We start from the raw sequence: 16142 nt of genomic DNA, 5'->3' as shown, positions 1-16142 counted from the left end.
GGGGGAATTGGGAGCCAGCAAGAGCAGCATGGTACCACAGCTGTGTATGCTCATAATTTCAAGGTTTATGGGTTTCTTGCTGACTTAGTCATGATGTTATTTTTTTATAGATAATGTTTTTGACAGATTACACATACCAAAAGCATTAATATGCCTTCATGCCTTCAGGTATCAAAACCATCTTTCTCATAAGTGAAATAGTTTGAGTGAAGCTTCAGTAAAAAAAAGAAAAAATTGGTCAAGACAAAATGACACCTCAATCAGGACCATCATAGTGGCTTTGCTATGGGGGGAAAAAAAAATTTGCAAATTATTCATTGCTTGCAATCTCTCATGCAAGCTCATAGAGCAGGCATTAACTTGACATACAAACTTTTACAAATATTATTAGCACTTCAAAGACACCACAAATATTGAAGCAGATAAATTCTCTATTACTTATTCTCCTCCGATGTATCCTTAAGCAGGACAACACAGCTTCTCATCTTTTGCCTGCTGAGTTAAGGCTGAGAATATGTATTAGGTGTGATGTACTTGGTTCAAGAAAAGGGTTTCATTTGAACTGATAAAGTGAGAATTTTCCTGCAGTTAAGGGAGACATCTCGTCCTTAAATTTTCCATTTAGTCCTGTAGGTTCTAGAAATACGTTTCATCTTTTTATATCTTACACTGTAACATAAAGTTGCAATGGAGTTTTAAGCAGAGAATGATGGTAATGACTTTAAGATATCTTAGTAGTTTCTAAGCGTACACCCTGGTGAAAGACAGTGACGCTGTTCCATCATTAGAGTGCATTATAATATTTTATGGAGTATCCCACTTATTTCATAAAACATAATCAGTCTAGTTACCATGAGCCACTCACTGGCACTTATGCTTCATTCTAACTGGTTTCACCACGCTGTTGCAGAAAGCACCTTTCTTTGTCTGAATCAGTGAGACCTAAGCTGGAGCTAGCAGTGTGTTGTCTACAGAGCCAGGGCTGCTGAGGTACCACTCTCAGAAAGATGACTTGGTGCTAGGACAGGCTCTCAGTGTCCTGCGTTTGTTGTCCTGAAAATGCAACACACTTTCCAATGTCCAACCTCTGTCTTTTCCAGGCTATTCAGTGAGATTGAGATGGGCTATTGAGATGGGCTTGTGACAGATACCTGCAGAGTCTGTGGTTTGTACTGAGAAGAACTGGAGGCTTCCAAACTTAACTTCTCTACATCTGAAGTTATGAGCTTGCACAAAGAAAAAATCTAAACAAACAACAGCCTGGTCTTCAAAGTTTGGTTTACCATCAGATTACAAGTGTGAGAGAAGAAATCTCACAACATCTTTAATTGCAGATGAACTTCCATGCAACACCAATGCATTTCCAGTGCAACTCATGAAGAGAAAGCTAGAGTCTTCTATAATTCTTTTAGCACACTGATTTATTTATGTATGCATTGGAGCTGGATCTGTTCTAAGTCTCTAGACATTTTAGTCATGACACATTTAAACACACACAACTTGCTATTTTTTTTTTAAACTGAGACCTGATCAGATGAGACTGAAGAACTAAGTGCTTTCTTTGTGAACACACTGCCTTTCTTCTATATACAATGCCAGCTGCTTGACAGATCTAAGACTTGAGGTGTGGATTGAGTGGTGGGCAAAGGTGTGAATTCAGGTCAAGAGAAAGTATCTGTCCATAGAGCAATTGCAGGATGCAAATACAAACACACTGCGTTTTCAGAAAGGTCTTCCCCAGACAGGAATCCACTGTACCCTGGTAAATGGATTCAGGGTGGGGGCACAACACACACAAAAGTTTTAAGCCACAAGAGGCCCAAAATCAACATGTGTGAATACAGGCATCTTGATCAGCCAGCTGCGCCCTTCTGCTGATCTCTTAGCCTGTGTGGATCTGATGAGATCATTAGGAGTGGGAGTCGAATGATTCCAAAACACAAAACTTTCTCCACGAGTATTTTACTCTGAAGTAAAAAAAACAACCAACCAACCAACCCGCAAAACATTCTAACCCGTGCAAGTCCTTTTTGTTAAGACTTGAGCATGTGATCTTGAGTCCTTAATGCAAAAGCAATTCTTGGGTAGCTAGAAGCCCACTCCCAGAATCTGCATTTTACATTCCCTATGTATGACTACTGTAAAGAAAACGAGTACTAAAAGATGCTATGCCTCAAGCTAGACACAAAAGAAATGGTTTGAGATGAGCACTGAGATCACATGGGACTGACCTGAGATAAAATCCCAATCCAAATGCCCACTATTTCTCAAGAAAATAAAAAAAAATTAACTGGAAAACTGAAAGTTAAAATGATATTAGATTTGTGGATCAAGCCCATGTTTAGCTGATTTCTAAACCACTTTTATAATTCTTATAAAGAATTACTTGAATTGGTATTTCTTTATTTTTCTAAACACTGCAGCAACATACAGCTGCTGCAGTCTATTTTTCTGCATCTTGAAAAAACTTTATATAATTCTGGAAGCTCTTTAAACATGACAGAGTATTTGAATACTCTTTTGAGATACAGAAAATATACTTCATAGGAGCAAGGGGATGTGGTAAAATTACTGCCAGAAACTATTTAATGGCTGGAAGCAATTTCTATCCTCCTGTTTGGAGTTAAAAATAAACCTGTTTAAAGGCCATAAAATATCTTATTATCTTCCCTTCTCTCAAAAAAACCCAAACAACCAGAACAAGCAAACAACTAATTTGCTGTAACTTAATTTGTGCTTTTAGCATCCCTTCCCTGTGAGTACTGAAGAACTAAACAGTAAGAAAGAGGAGCTCAAGATAGACCACGTGAATGTTAATCTAGGACACCGTTTTGATAATAAGCACAGCCACTGTTTCTGCTCAGTGCAAACTGTATTATTTTGTGTTCAATCGGTTGCATTTATATAGTTTGACAGTCTTATCAATCCTGTAGGGCTGACGAAAACGGCACACCCACTGAAGCCAAACATGAATTTATTTTCTGTAAAAGCAGGGCTGAGACACAGAAACTGTGAAAGAATGTTGTTAGCAATTCCTTGAGTAGGCAGCATGTTTCACTTTAATCATATGCATTACGGCCTTTATCCATCGCTTCCATCTCACTCCTAGAGCTTTTCTTCACATCAGTTTGGCTAACCCACTTTCTGATGTCTGTGCCTCTGTATAGGAAAGCTGAAAACTATATTGCTTCTTAGACTGCAAACATCAAGACAACACACACACAAACACAGAGGCAAAATCAGTGCCTTAGGAGAGTGTGGCTTGTGCCCAGCATCCCTTGGTTCTGCTCCGTGTTTTTATTCTCCTGTTGTCACCCGGACGCCTGTCGCGCCTGCACTGAGCTATTTAAACACAAGAGGGCAGGCAACATGCAAAGGAAAACTCGCGGCGCATTTCCCCACAAGTTTTCACAACGCAAATAGCCAATGTTGAACAGGCTGCTGGAAAACTTTAAAGAAGCACTTATCACTTTGAGCATAAGGACATATGCCACCAAGCTCTTCTTCCATTACTGCAGTCAGTACATTACAGTTATAGCTGTACCTTTGCATTTAGAAACTGTGCCAAAAGCTGAATGGTCTCTTTCTCTTGAACCTTCTCTTCTAAGGCCACTATCCAACAGTAAGAAAAGTTACTTTCTCTCTTTCCAAGACCTGACATGCAGTCTACTGAAAATGCAACAGATTCTCTCTCAGTATATTCCACCCGCTGAAATATTTAAGGCTCTCCCCAGCATAAATGTATTTCGGTGTGTTGTGTTCGTTCTTACACAACCCTGCTATTTAAATGTGGGTAGTTGTTAGAGCAGGCTGTCATACGACGGCTGTCTAGAAGTAGGCAGTGCAGCTGCGAAGTAGCACTCCAGCCCCCCTACCAACACATTCTCTGCTGGTTTACTGTTGAAAAATTTCCAGTACTAGAATCTTTGAAGCTAAAATACCAACTCATTTTACAGACACCACCACAGCACAATGTATTTTGCTATTATTACTGATATTTTGAGTTAGTGAGTTAATTTTGTCAACAACAACAACAACAAGAAAAAAAACAACCACCAAACCACTAATTAATGACTCCTAATGAAGTCAGCAAGGTTTATGGCACCAATATGAACAAGTCACAGGTTAGCTTTTCAAGACGAATTCCATTCCTAGTAAAATAAATATGGAGATGCAATCTGAAGCAAACTGTGCCCTCATTTTTCTGTTTGATGCTAACAGATCAAAAGTTAGATCCTGATAACCCATATTTTCTCGTCTGTGCCCAGCTCGTCGGCATTTATCTACATAAGCAATCTAATTGGTTCTGATGACATATTCATATAAACTAAAGAGACTTGGTTGAATCGTTTTACAGCTGGGAATTCAGATATTTCAATATTTGGAGCCTGGCATAAAGGAAACAGTCAGGATTAGTTGTTCTAAAAAATACAATGGTGTAAGCATCTGTGTAGATGCTCCAGGTTTTGAAAAGTTTTTGAAGTTCTTTGACTGTGACAACAATGAATTCTTTTATCTGCTTCAAACTAAAACTGATTACTGACCATTTATGGGGGGGAAAAAAAGAAGAAGTCTAATGAACTCATTTGCTATTTAAGGTAATTTTTCTCTGATGTTAGTAATTATTGTACAGTTCTACATTTTCTACCCCTCTGCAGCACATCACCAGCATTTATTGCACCAATAGGTTACCAAGAAGGGCCTGGCTGAATTGCCTCTCTCACATAACACTTGAGCTGGGTGTTATTTGTTTGGGGTTTTTTTGCAAATGAAGCTACCTCCAGGATTTCAGCTAGGCAAGAGAGCTTATCAAAAAGATGAACAAAACCAAATCGAAATGAATGCAAGAGGTGCATTAAAAAAGAATTACAATTCATGTGTCAGAGAACTTACTCTATTCCACGGTTTGCCTTACATTTTCAAATTTTTTCTCAGATAGGTACTTAACACATGTATGTAGCACTCTTAAGAAGAATGTTCTGAAAATCAAGCCTGCAATTTTCTCAAGTCATCCAGCCAGTCATCAGCCTACATCTCACACCTTCAGGCCATTAGCTCCTGGTTGGCTAAATCTGCCTTTTGGACTACATATGTTGACAAATGAGAACAGGATCTTTTTGTTTGTTTGTTTTTATCTTGGGAAAGGAAGTGTTCTGGCAGTATGTCTAGCTCTTATGCTTAGAACAGGATAAGGCAAAAAAGACGACACCACCCTGCAATATACGTGTCTCGTGATAGAATTAATCAGTGTATCTGAACAGGATGAACTTTCCTACAATAGAATTAAAAGGAAACACCTTGCAGATAATAATAAAAAAGTGTAGTAACTCATGCAAAAACCTTTCCTTTTCCCACAACAGCTCTTTAAGGATTCAGTTCTTAATTTCTTTTTAAAGAAAAAAAACAAATTCCAATTCAAGAATATTTTCAATGAGTAAAAAAAAGCATTGCAAAGAATCACTAGAATAAAGTTTGTTTTCTTACTTTTACATAGAGCCTGAAACTATGGCTCCACTTTAATTCCTTCCAAAGGGAAAAAAAAAAAAAACCTCAACAGATTACAGCAAATTTTTTAAAATCAATTTAACTATGGTTATTTCTGATTTCATACAGTTCGTATCAGTACATTGTAATTGTGAAAGCTGTACATTTGTAATTAATGAGTACAAATTATTCAGAAGTGGAATGGGTTGAATACTATTAGAATACACATAGTACCAATTCTGTTCATACAGAAAACTAAATTCAGAAGTTGATTTTAATGCACAATGCCCTTTTCTCATTAGAGAGCTATGATGAAAAGCCAGTACTATAAAGATTATGACCCGAGGTTCAAGATTGCAGTTAAACAGCCTCTAATCCTCTCCATATAATAAAAAAGGCATTTTGAATCAACTACCAAGTTGCGTTTACCCATGCTCATGGTGTGAAGTACTACTCAAGAAAGATAATCCCGTGAGACTCAGCCTCTGCTCTGCCATCAGGCGACAGAAAGGGTGCATAGAGCAACTGGCAGAAAAGGCATTTCATCCCAACTTCTTCCTTGTGGTGTTTTAGGACAGGATGCAGCAGCACACTCCTGGCCTGTGCTGACTGCAACAACAACATTTCCCACAGAGACCCAGCCATGTGGGCCAGGACTCCAGCAGCCCTCCGATCATTCCTCTCCATCCACCTGCTCCAAAAGTTCCAGTGGAATAGCTTTGCTCTGCCCACATCCAGTGACCAGCTGCAGGCACCAGGGGAGCTATGAGGCTAAACAGAGGACAACTCTCCTCTCTATCAGGTCTGTCCATGAGCATACATCCCAAGATAAGCTTCAGCTTCCCAGGAATATTCAGACAGTAAGATGTGTAAGATTCGTAAAGCAAACGCTGCAACATTGCTTAGAAGACACAAATAGAACAATTACTTTCCCAGAAATTATTATTATCTTTCTTGATAAGATCAGTACATTTCATGCTAAAATTCAGCTGCTTGGGGATGCAGAACTTTTATTGTCAACTATAAAGAAACTGAAACAGCAGTATTCCCAGAGAAGTGGCTGAGTCACCAACTCAGGCATTTAAAAGATGGGTATAGGTATATAAAAGATGTGTAGATGTAGCACTTAGGTACATGGTTTAGTAGGGGACTCAGCTGTGTTAGATTAAGGGCTGGATTCGATCTTAGAAGTCCTTTCCAATCTAAATGATTCCATGATTCTATAGTGAACTATAAATGGAGTAAGGGCTTGTTGCTGAGGTGTTCAGTAGAAATTCTTTTTTGTTATCCAAGAGGAACAAGACTGGCTCTTTACACTGATGTATCACGCACTTCTCTGTTTCTTGGAGGTAAAAAATAAATAAGACAAAAAAGTCATCAGTGCTAAAGAATGTACCTTACAGAACTGCTCAAATTAATTTCTATACAGAGAGATTCTAAGTGGAGTACACTAAGTTCTGAGAAGAAAAACACAACAGAATTTGTACCTCTACAGCTTTTGATCCAATATATTTCCTCACTGCAACAATCTTCTTACTCAGTCACCACCTCCCCTTTCCAAAGGGAACTATCAGAACATATAATGTTCTATCAGACTGCCAATCTACTAGAGACATGCACATTGTGAGTTTATTAGGAAAAAGGCTGAGATTAACGTAAAATACTTGCATACAACAGAATACGCAGAAGCCAGACTACAAACCAGAGACTATATATATTATGTAGGAGTATAAAATTACAAATACAGATATTGTGTGCAGCTACCAAAAAAGCTTTAAAATTCGTGTGAAATTTTTGGACTTCAGTTTGTTCAGTTTGTAGGACTCCTGAGGGTGGATTACATATAACAGGCACATGTTCTCAATCTGCTTGTTGATCTCACTTAAAAAATTGACAAGACTGGGTAGTAAAGTTCTAAGCTAAAGAAAAACTCATCTTTGAGTGCAAGCTAACCATTTGAAAGTCAAGAAGTGGCTAATTTTCCAGACTAGTTCCAATTATACTGAATTCTTAAACTACACAGCTTTTTAATACTATACTTTGACTGATGCGAATAGTTAAGGCTGGCCTTTTCTTTTCGTGAACAGAAGATAACTATCAAACTTATCTGTGCAAGACTCAAACTGCTTTATTAGAACTAGAGGGAAATCACATCATTCTGGAGGCACTGTAAAATCCAGAAGAAAAGAAGAAATGGGATTCAAATATCTGCTAAAACATGTAGCTTACTATTGTTCACACAGAAGTAATGAAGTTTTTTTTCTCAATAGGAAAAGAAAAAGGAAATCATTATTTGCTTATTGAAATATGTTTGTGCATTATTTGATATTATGCACAACTGACAAATCAATTAATATTGAGCACTACATTGACAAGTCAGTCTTCCAGGTACTTTCCTGTTAGGTATATTTTACTACTTTACCATTTTTCTTATTCATCAGAAAAGCTATTTCTAACTTCTCACAGATCTGCATTTCTGAAAGTATGTATGTTTTAATACTGTGTTTGTGAACATATACTGAAATATTATTCAAAAAATACTGCCAGTGCCAATACAGCTCTGAAAGAGCACTAGTTCTGTCTGAAAAAAGTTTATTTCCCCTTTTTTACTTTGTAATTCAAGCTGCTCTGCAAGCAAGAACAAAGGGTTCGTATTGTAATTAAAGGTAACAATAAACATTAACCCAGTCTCAAACAGGATATGATGCTGTATATAGCTAGATTAAAAGGGAATGTAAAACAAATTACCTGGATTGCTTAGGAAACCCTAAATGCCCTAATATACCCAACCATTTATCAGAAGAACTAATGAAAAGCTTCTCTTGCTCTTGAAATGGATTAAGGTAGCCAACAGTCTCTGAAATGTACCATTTTAACAGCAAGAAAAAATAAAAAGCGAATCTTGGAGTAAATATCAGCTGGACATTCACATAACAGAGTCCAGAGAGACATATCCAGAAGTTTCCGCTTTTAATCCAACTCTGAATAATGTTGGATGCTGTTCTCTGTTCCTTCAGAGCTCTTCTACTGCCAAAATAACTGCAAGGCTTGCAAGTCTGAATGTATTGCAAGCCTTTCCCAAGGCACCCCAACACTATCTGAGGCACTGAAACTATGGCAACCGAATAAGAAAGCAGCTTCCATGATTAATAGATGAAGATCCCAGCGACAGTGCCTTGCTAGGCCATAATTCAGAAATGCAGGAAGAATTAGCATAGAATCTATCTCAATCTACCAATAAAAAGTAGATTTCAAAAGGCATCAACAAAACCACATTTTTTTTCTGCTCAAAACAACAAGAAAAAAAACACTGTGGAACTATAAACTGTTCAAAAATCTCATTAACATTTCAATGAATGGCTGCCTCAAATGCAAGTAATGGATAAATGTTCACAAACAATGGTGAAGGAAGCAACATAGGAAATTTCCCATACGACTACCAAAGCCATATGAGGAATATATAAAACATCTGAGTGAAGCTGAGCAGACAGAGATAGAAAAGTAGGAATAAAGTTTGCTGCAGTCAGGAATATATTTGGATGCAGTTTTTCCCATTGTGTTGGGGATTCATAAGGGAGAGTACTTTTTCCATCTGCTGAACTGGAACACACAACCATATCTACTGTATGTATATTCTACACATTTGCATTATTAGAACATCCCACGAGCCTGTCAGGGTCACTGTAAAACTGATGATGGTTAGGAATACCTTTTCTTTTTAAATATGTAATAAAACTTCTACTATTATCTCCAGTAAAGATACTAGTATAGTAGTCCTTATCTATCTGGATGGCCTCAGACTAAGGTGTAACAAAAATATTCTTGTTTTTTCTAATTTCATAAACATTAAGTTTTCTCTAAAGGCAACTGGTAACAGAGATCATAAAAGAATAGGAATGCGCTTTTTTTCTGCCTGCTTCATGGAAAGGCTATAATCTCGCAGTCAGGACATGGCTCTACCTGGGGAGGGTGAGAGATGATGCCAAAGGCCTCCCATATTGAGGACAGCCATGTCACATGATGTACAGCAGTGCTGTGCATCTGCCCTCGGAAACTCTTTAAGTTCAGAACTTCAGGCATGTTGCAAAGTGTATTTATGTAGAAAGTTCCTCCGTAGCAGTTTTGTCAGTAGCTAAAAAAATAAAAACCTCAAAATGGCACAGGGTAGTCCATGATATGTGAATTTCAAGTATGTAGTATATATACTTTATATAGAAGAGCCTATTATTAACAATACTTTTAAAGGAAAGGTCATCACTGAATGTAGTGAATTACCATATGTCTTCACTCTAGAGATGCAGCAACTGGCAGTTCTGTTAATAGCTGGTTTATCTACTTCATTTTACATCTCTATTTCAGCCACTGAAGAAACAGTTTGGAGCTCAGGGAAAAATTCTTTTCATACAAAAATGACCTTGTATTCATATCAAGCATAGCACAACCCTTCTTTCGGCTGATAAATAACTATAGTTTTATACTGGCAAATATTTTGAAAGGTTTTGCAGCAAGTGATGGGAAAATTCATGTTGGGTCTTTCTCATTTTCTTCTTCCTTTATTGAATACTGTTCTTTTTCTAAGTGAAACCTACTTCCTTTCTATTAAACTGTATCTTGAGTTAAACTTCAGATTTCAAAGGGCATAAATCTGTTAGCCTCATTTATATTCATCTGGTGCATGAAAGCTGAGAACATGATTATTTTATGGGGTGGAGGCATAGATCTCTCATCCCCTTCCCTATTTCCAGTGCCTCCACTATTAACTGTGAGCAACCTGTGTTAAGTCTGAAGTGACAAAAACTGCAAATGCCTCTACGTATGCCTGTCTCTCAAAGAACCCCTTCCAAGACTTCCAGAATACTCTGATTTTGTAGGTGCAGAATATTTTTCTATTTTCTTTCTTCCTCCTTTTCCATATCACATTTAATTTTGAATCCTTTCACATCTTCCAGTGGCCAAAAAAAACCCAGGCAAATGAGCAGCTTGGGAACTCCACAAAGCACACGGGAGGCGCAATATCTATAACTCTAACACAGTAGGTGGCACTCTTCCCTTTAAATCCTAAATAGGTGCCTTGGAGCTGTGCTGCCATATTGCAATCCAGACCCAAAGCCAAAGCATCCTTCACCATGAACAATTAAAGTTCCCTTAATACTGTATAAACATAAGCAGTTATTTCCACGGCCATAGGTAACACAGCACATAAAGAAAATAAAGACACGTAAACTCCAGTCTGCCAGGTTTGCACTTGAATCGGGGTAGTCCACTTCTGCCTTCACAGAACCTATGCACATCTAAGCTGTTCTTGACTCAAGAGACTGGTGCAACAGGACAAAAATAAAAATATTCCTCCTGTCAGGCTCAGGACCAGGCTTTCCCCCAGCTGCTTGTTTCTGCCTTAGAACACTGATCACAGTTGCTGTATGCCGCTGATCAGCAGTCGGACTCTGTGCTACTGACTGTATCTTACTGCCAAAACATCTCACCTACCTCAGAGCAATCCTGATAATCAGAATTTATGAGCATGAAATGCTCAAATGGTCACCAGTAAAAAGCACTGCTTATTCCTCTGATTTTTCTGCTGCCCCATCAAGCAAAGCTTGTCGCAATTTGTCAGACATTACTTGTTCCATGACACGCGGACCTAGGTCTAACTTAACATTAAAGATCCATCCAAAGCTAATGTACTCACATGATAGCTTCAGGTGCTTAACAAGTATCGATTCCCGTCAGAGAACAGTATTTTCAGTTTGGGGCTTAAATAAGAAAAAAAAGTCCCCATTTAAGTAATATTTCAGCAAGTGTCTTTACTCTCAGAAAATTACTTGGGCAAGCAAGGCTTTCCTGGGTCAGCAAAGCTTACTTGGGTGAATGAGGGCTAAAGATTTACTTCATCAATAAATGAACAGTAGGAGGTCAAACACTGCAGCATCTGTATCAAATTAGGATAATGAAAACTTCTGGTTTACTACGGTTCAACTTTTCTCTAGCATATGCTGCGTGTAATATAATTTGAATGTTGTTTTCCAGCATTTACTGGCTTGTTTGTTTTCAGCACTCTGCTATAGCATATGGGAATCAGGTACTATACACAAAACATTTTTTTGGGTAGTATTACAATATGTTCTTGCTAACAAGTTGGATGTGAGGCATGTATTAGCTCAGGTCAATTTAATCCTAAAACATTTATTATAATCCTAAAACATGCTGTAAACCATGTGAACTCCTTTCATCTGTATTTATGTATGGCTCTTCAAAACAAGATGACAAACTTCCCCTTCCCCTCAGAAAACATGCACAAGCAAGTTCACAATCACCTACTTCCTTTTAAATGCAAACAGTTCTAGTCTAGATTTATCACAGGTCATTAATTTGATCTCTCTCTCCTTTTCTTTCCTTTTTTTTTTTTTATTCTTTTCAAAAATGTAATGAAGGCAAGTCCTCATCCTTAGCCCAATCAACTTCCTTCTTCAGTCTTAAAACGCCAGTAACTGCAATCTTCTATTTACAAACATTAAGAAGGGTCTCTGGCTAATATTTAATATTCACTTTCACCTTCAAGCAGCTAGAAATTTTAGCTAGCCATGTTTCTCACAGATGTCAGTGCCCAATTATTTTTTGGTTCAAGTAGTATGAGTTCAGTTGATAAGGTTGGTTTTGCCATTAAGAATATACAGTTTTCAAGCAGACTAATTGAGTATACACAGAACATCTGTGACTGTATATTTCATACTCCCTGAAAGTATTCATCCATCCTTCAAGCATTTTATTCCCACTACATGAAAAGCAAATTTTGCAAATTCATGTTACAGTATTACTTACTATTATAAATTTTGTTTAGCATTTTAATAGAAATCTCATTTGGGCATACTGCTCTGAACTAAACTTCCACAAAAGCCAGGTATTTTCTCCAGTGAAGAGTGGTGGAGAACAGAAATCAAATTTTTAATGCATAAGAAAATGTTTGGCTTTAAAAAGAGTTAGTTCTCTTGGTCTTGTAATTTTTGAGAGCTATGATATTAAAACCAGGCTCGTATTAGATAAAATTATGCCCTAGATGGTAAAACACTTTGGCAACTCTCTGAATCCCAGTGAAACAGGTATTTGCTTTCAACCAGGTCTGAGGCAATTCCATGAAGAAAGGGGTTTGTTGGAGCAGACCCACATTACTTCACAATACATTAGTCTCATTAAAAAAAAAAAAAAAAAAAAAAGAAAGAAAGAAAGAAAGAAAGAAAGAAAGTAGAAGCTAATCATAGCAGGATCATTTTGCTTTTCTGGTCTGAAATGGCAAAGGAAACCCTAAGCATGATAACAGCTACGTAAATGTTACTTTGAGAAAAATGCCACAGATTTCTCAAAATGAATTCCGTGACTAAAAGAGCCTGACTCTACTGGACTTCATGACATTGATGCCAAAGGAGTTAATCACCACGTAAAAATTACTTGGATGAGAATGGCTTGTGGATGACACTTAAATGAAAGCGCACCAAAAGCAGTCACTGAACTAATTGTTCTGAAGATGGTGGAAAATTCACACCTTTAGCTGCTATCTTTGAGGTCAAGTTAGTAATTAGTATCGTTGCTGTATGATACAAAACAAGTGAGCAGAATCTATGTCAAATAATAAGCCACGTCGTGCAAACCTGTGACAGAAAATGGTTGCGGAGACTCAGCACTTCGTTATTTACAACACCTGCATGTTGTGTATGCTCCTTTGGAAAATGAAGCATTCACCTTGAAACGCCAGGAAGTGGCACCTTTTACAATATATTACAGAGCCCTTATTTTTTGCCTATTAGTGAAATAATTATCTGCAGCAGCTAAACATCCGCGCTGTACAGATGCTGGCACAAACGTGCATGTTTACAAAGTTCAAAAGTAGCAATTAGCTCGGGAAAGGAACAGAACAAATTACTCCCTGAACAAGCGGTCAAGGTTAGAAAAGACAGGGCCATTTGCCTAGGGAAGACCCAGCAGTTAACCGCCTTGCGACTCACTCCGAGATGAGCCAGGCAGGACAGAGGCGGTGATGACGGGCAGAAAGGCATCTCTACTGCAATTGACCGCGGTGCAGCCTCAGTCCCGCTTCCCCCGCCAGCCCCCGACTCACATGCCGTCAGGGCTACCCCCGGGAAACACCTCCCTTGGACAGCCAGGCAAGAAGGGAAGGGGAAGTGGGACGGTCGAGCCCTCGCAAGGAGCACGTACTTTCACCACGCGTGATGGAGACCCGAACTTTCCACCGCCCTCCCCGGCAGCGGAGCGAGAGGCGGTGTTGACCCTCGGCCGCCCCAAGGCTGCCCGAGCCGTCGCCCCCCGTGCCTCGGCGCCGCGTCGCCAGAGCAGCGCCGATGAGGGCACAGCCTCCTAATTCCCCCTGCCCTCGGCTGGGGGTCTTCCTTGCCCGTGCACTTGAGGGGACGGGGTGTGTGAGTGTGTGTAGGAGTAAATACTTCTTCTCCTGTTCAACACCCTTTCCCCTCAGAAGCATCCTGCCCCCTCCTCGGCATCAGAGGCACGAAGGAGCCCCGCTCCCAGTCCCCGCCCAGCCTCCCCGCGCCGCGCTGCCGGCCCGGCCGCTCCGCGGCGGCGTGAGGAGTTTGCGGGGCGCCGCCAGCCCCTCCTTGGGGGCCGGCCCTGCAGTTCTCCCTTAAAAAAAAACTTTCTCTTTTCCACCGTTTCGCCCAGCTCTCTCGGAGCCCGAGGGAGCGGCAGGGCGAGTGCTGGGCGGAGGGAGGACAGCTGGGCTGCCTCGCAACGCTCCCTGCCCGCCGGGCCGCCCCGAAGGGGTCCGACCTTCCCCGGCCCGTCTGCCTGCGCTCCCTAGCCGAGCAGAAGCGGCTTGGCAGAGCCACCAGCCCGCGGGGGAGAGGCTGGTGGCGCCAGGCAAAAAGGGGCGGGGAGCATCCCTGCCCCAGAGCCACCCTTCTTCCGCGGGGCTGCAGGAGAGCAGCCGGCAGCCCACCTTGGCCAGAGCCAGGGCGGAGGGGATGGCGACCACCGTCCGCGGGGAGCGGGCAGAGAGGGGAGCCCGCGGCCCCAGCCCACGACCGCGAACAAAGCCCGCGGCTGCGCCGAGGGCTGCTCCGCGGAAGAAGTTGCCTTGGTTCCAGGCTACTTCCCCCTAAAAAGCAGCCGCAGCCTTAGAAAAATACCGAATAAATAAATACATGGCCCGCGACTCAACTACCTCGCGGGAAGAGCAGAGACGGCGGGGTTACGCCTCTGCACGGAGCAGCCACATAGTTCTTGTAACAAAGACCCCACCACCCAGCCCCGCATGATGCCCAGCGGCCCGGGGTGGCGGGCGGTGGCCTCGGCCCCGGCTCCGACGTCTCAGGGCTGCCTCCCACTCCACGGTGCCCCGGCGGGCGCGACCCCTGCGAGCGGGACTCGGGGGTGGAAGGCGAGGAGCCTCAGCGCGGCGCATGCAAGCCGTGCCAAGGGCTAGGGGAGGCAGCCGGGGCTAGGTGTTAGGCAACTGGGGGAAGGGGAGGGAGGGAAGAATAAGAGCGGGGGGGGGCGAAAAAAAAGATAAAAGAAAGACGAAGCCACGAGCCGGGAAAGTGGCAACAGCAAGCGCAGCGTGTGCACTTGCGGGCGGTTCTCCTCCTCCCTACGCGCTGCAAACGATGTCGAGACAGAAGGCAGCAGCCAGCCTCAAACCACACACCACCCTCGCTCCTTCCGAGGCTGCCGGGGCGACCCGGGAGCCTTCCCTTCCGAGCAACCCAAAAACAGGGATATGGACGGGGGAGTACTGTACCTTTTCGGTGCATGTATCTGGGCAGCTAGAGGACAACTAGATGATGTAGTGTCCCATTTAGTAATCCATTTTAGGGGATCTCTCTAGGAAATTGGAGCCACTCTCTCCTTTGCGATCCTTTGTCATTACTACATATGTGCTTCCAGGGGGATGGTATATTTAATATTTCTACTTTCTGAATTGCAAAAGCAATTTGTTCATTTCCAATGATGGGCGAAAAGGGGAGGGATCAGGTAGAAGAAAAAAAAGGCAAAAAAAACCACACGTTAGCAACTCCTCTCCAGACCCAAATTCCACTGGGGCTCCACTCCAGCGAGTCCCCTTCAGCCGAGCCTCAGGAGGTAAGTCATTTCGTGGTCTCCTTCTGCTCCCTCTCTACCAAAAGTGCTCCCGTTGTGACGGCTGTTTCAGGAAAACTCCGAGGCTGGAGGCACTCGCTGTGCCACGGCAGGAAAGCGCAGTCGCTGCTCGCCTCAGGCTGCCGGGCATTGGACTGTGCGCGGCGAGGACCAGGGAGCCGCTGCCTCTCTCTGTCTCTGTCTCTCCCGCCGCTCCCGCTCCGCCGCCCGTCTCCCGCCGCTGCCTCTGCCCCGCCGCCCGCGCTGCCCGAGGGACGCGGCTCCGCCGGCGGAGGCGGAGACAAAGCCCGGGACTGGCGCGCGCCGGGCGGGCGCGCCCGCGCCCCGCCCCGCCCCTCCCACCGCCTTGGGCGGGGCGCTGGCCGGGAGAGGGCGGGGCGAGGGGGGGCGGGGCCGGGCGAGGCTGAGGGAGCCCGGCCGGGAGGGGCGAAGGGAGGGCCTGGCCGGGCGGGTTCGGGATCCGCGGGGCTGCTGCCGCTGCTGGCAGCGACACCCCGGGGCCGGTGCTGGGCGGCACGGGGTTTGTGCCGAGC

The 16142-nt window shown here is 42.4% G+C and overlaps 2 protein-coding genes across 7 annotated transcripts in view; one reads left to right on the top strand and one right to left on the bottom strand.

Annotated features, from left to right (window-relative positions):
- SEMA6A (semaphorin 6A) overlaps nt 1–15812 on the bottom strand; it is a 118821-nt gene extending 103009 nt beyond the window's left edge. For all 6 annotated transcript variants that reach the window (XM_027881535.1, XM_027881553.1, XM_027881544.1 and 3 more), the window contains exon 1: nt 15251–15812. The gene's annotated coding sequence lies outside the window, so the exon portion shown is untranslated. The remainder of the gene's footprint in view (nt 1–15250) is intronic.
- LOC114056282 (translation initiation factor IF-2-like) lies at nt 13514–14612 on the top strand. Its single transcript, XM_027881337.1, has 2 exons — nt 13514–13841; nt 14173–14612. Exons 1-2 carry the CDS (start codon nt 13514–13516, stop codon nt 14610–14612), a joined length of 768 nt encoding a protein of 255 aa, XP_027737138.1.
- Nucleotides 15813–16142: the final 330 nt, after the last annotated feature.

This window comes from Empidonax traillii, unplaced genomic scaffold (genome assembly GCF_003031625.1).
Source record: "Empidonax traillii isolate 1590-97213 ecotype Southwest subspecies unplaced genomic scaffold, ASM303162v1 scaffold7:size3022706, whole genome shotgun sequence".
NCBI classification, from domain to species: domain Eukaryota; kingdom Metazoa; phylum Chordata; class Aves; order Passeriformes; family Tyrannidae; genus Empidonax; species Empidonax traillii.
This window is presented reverse-complemented; position numbering and strand designations above follow the sequence as displayed.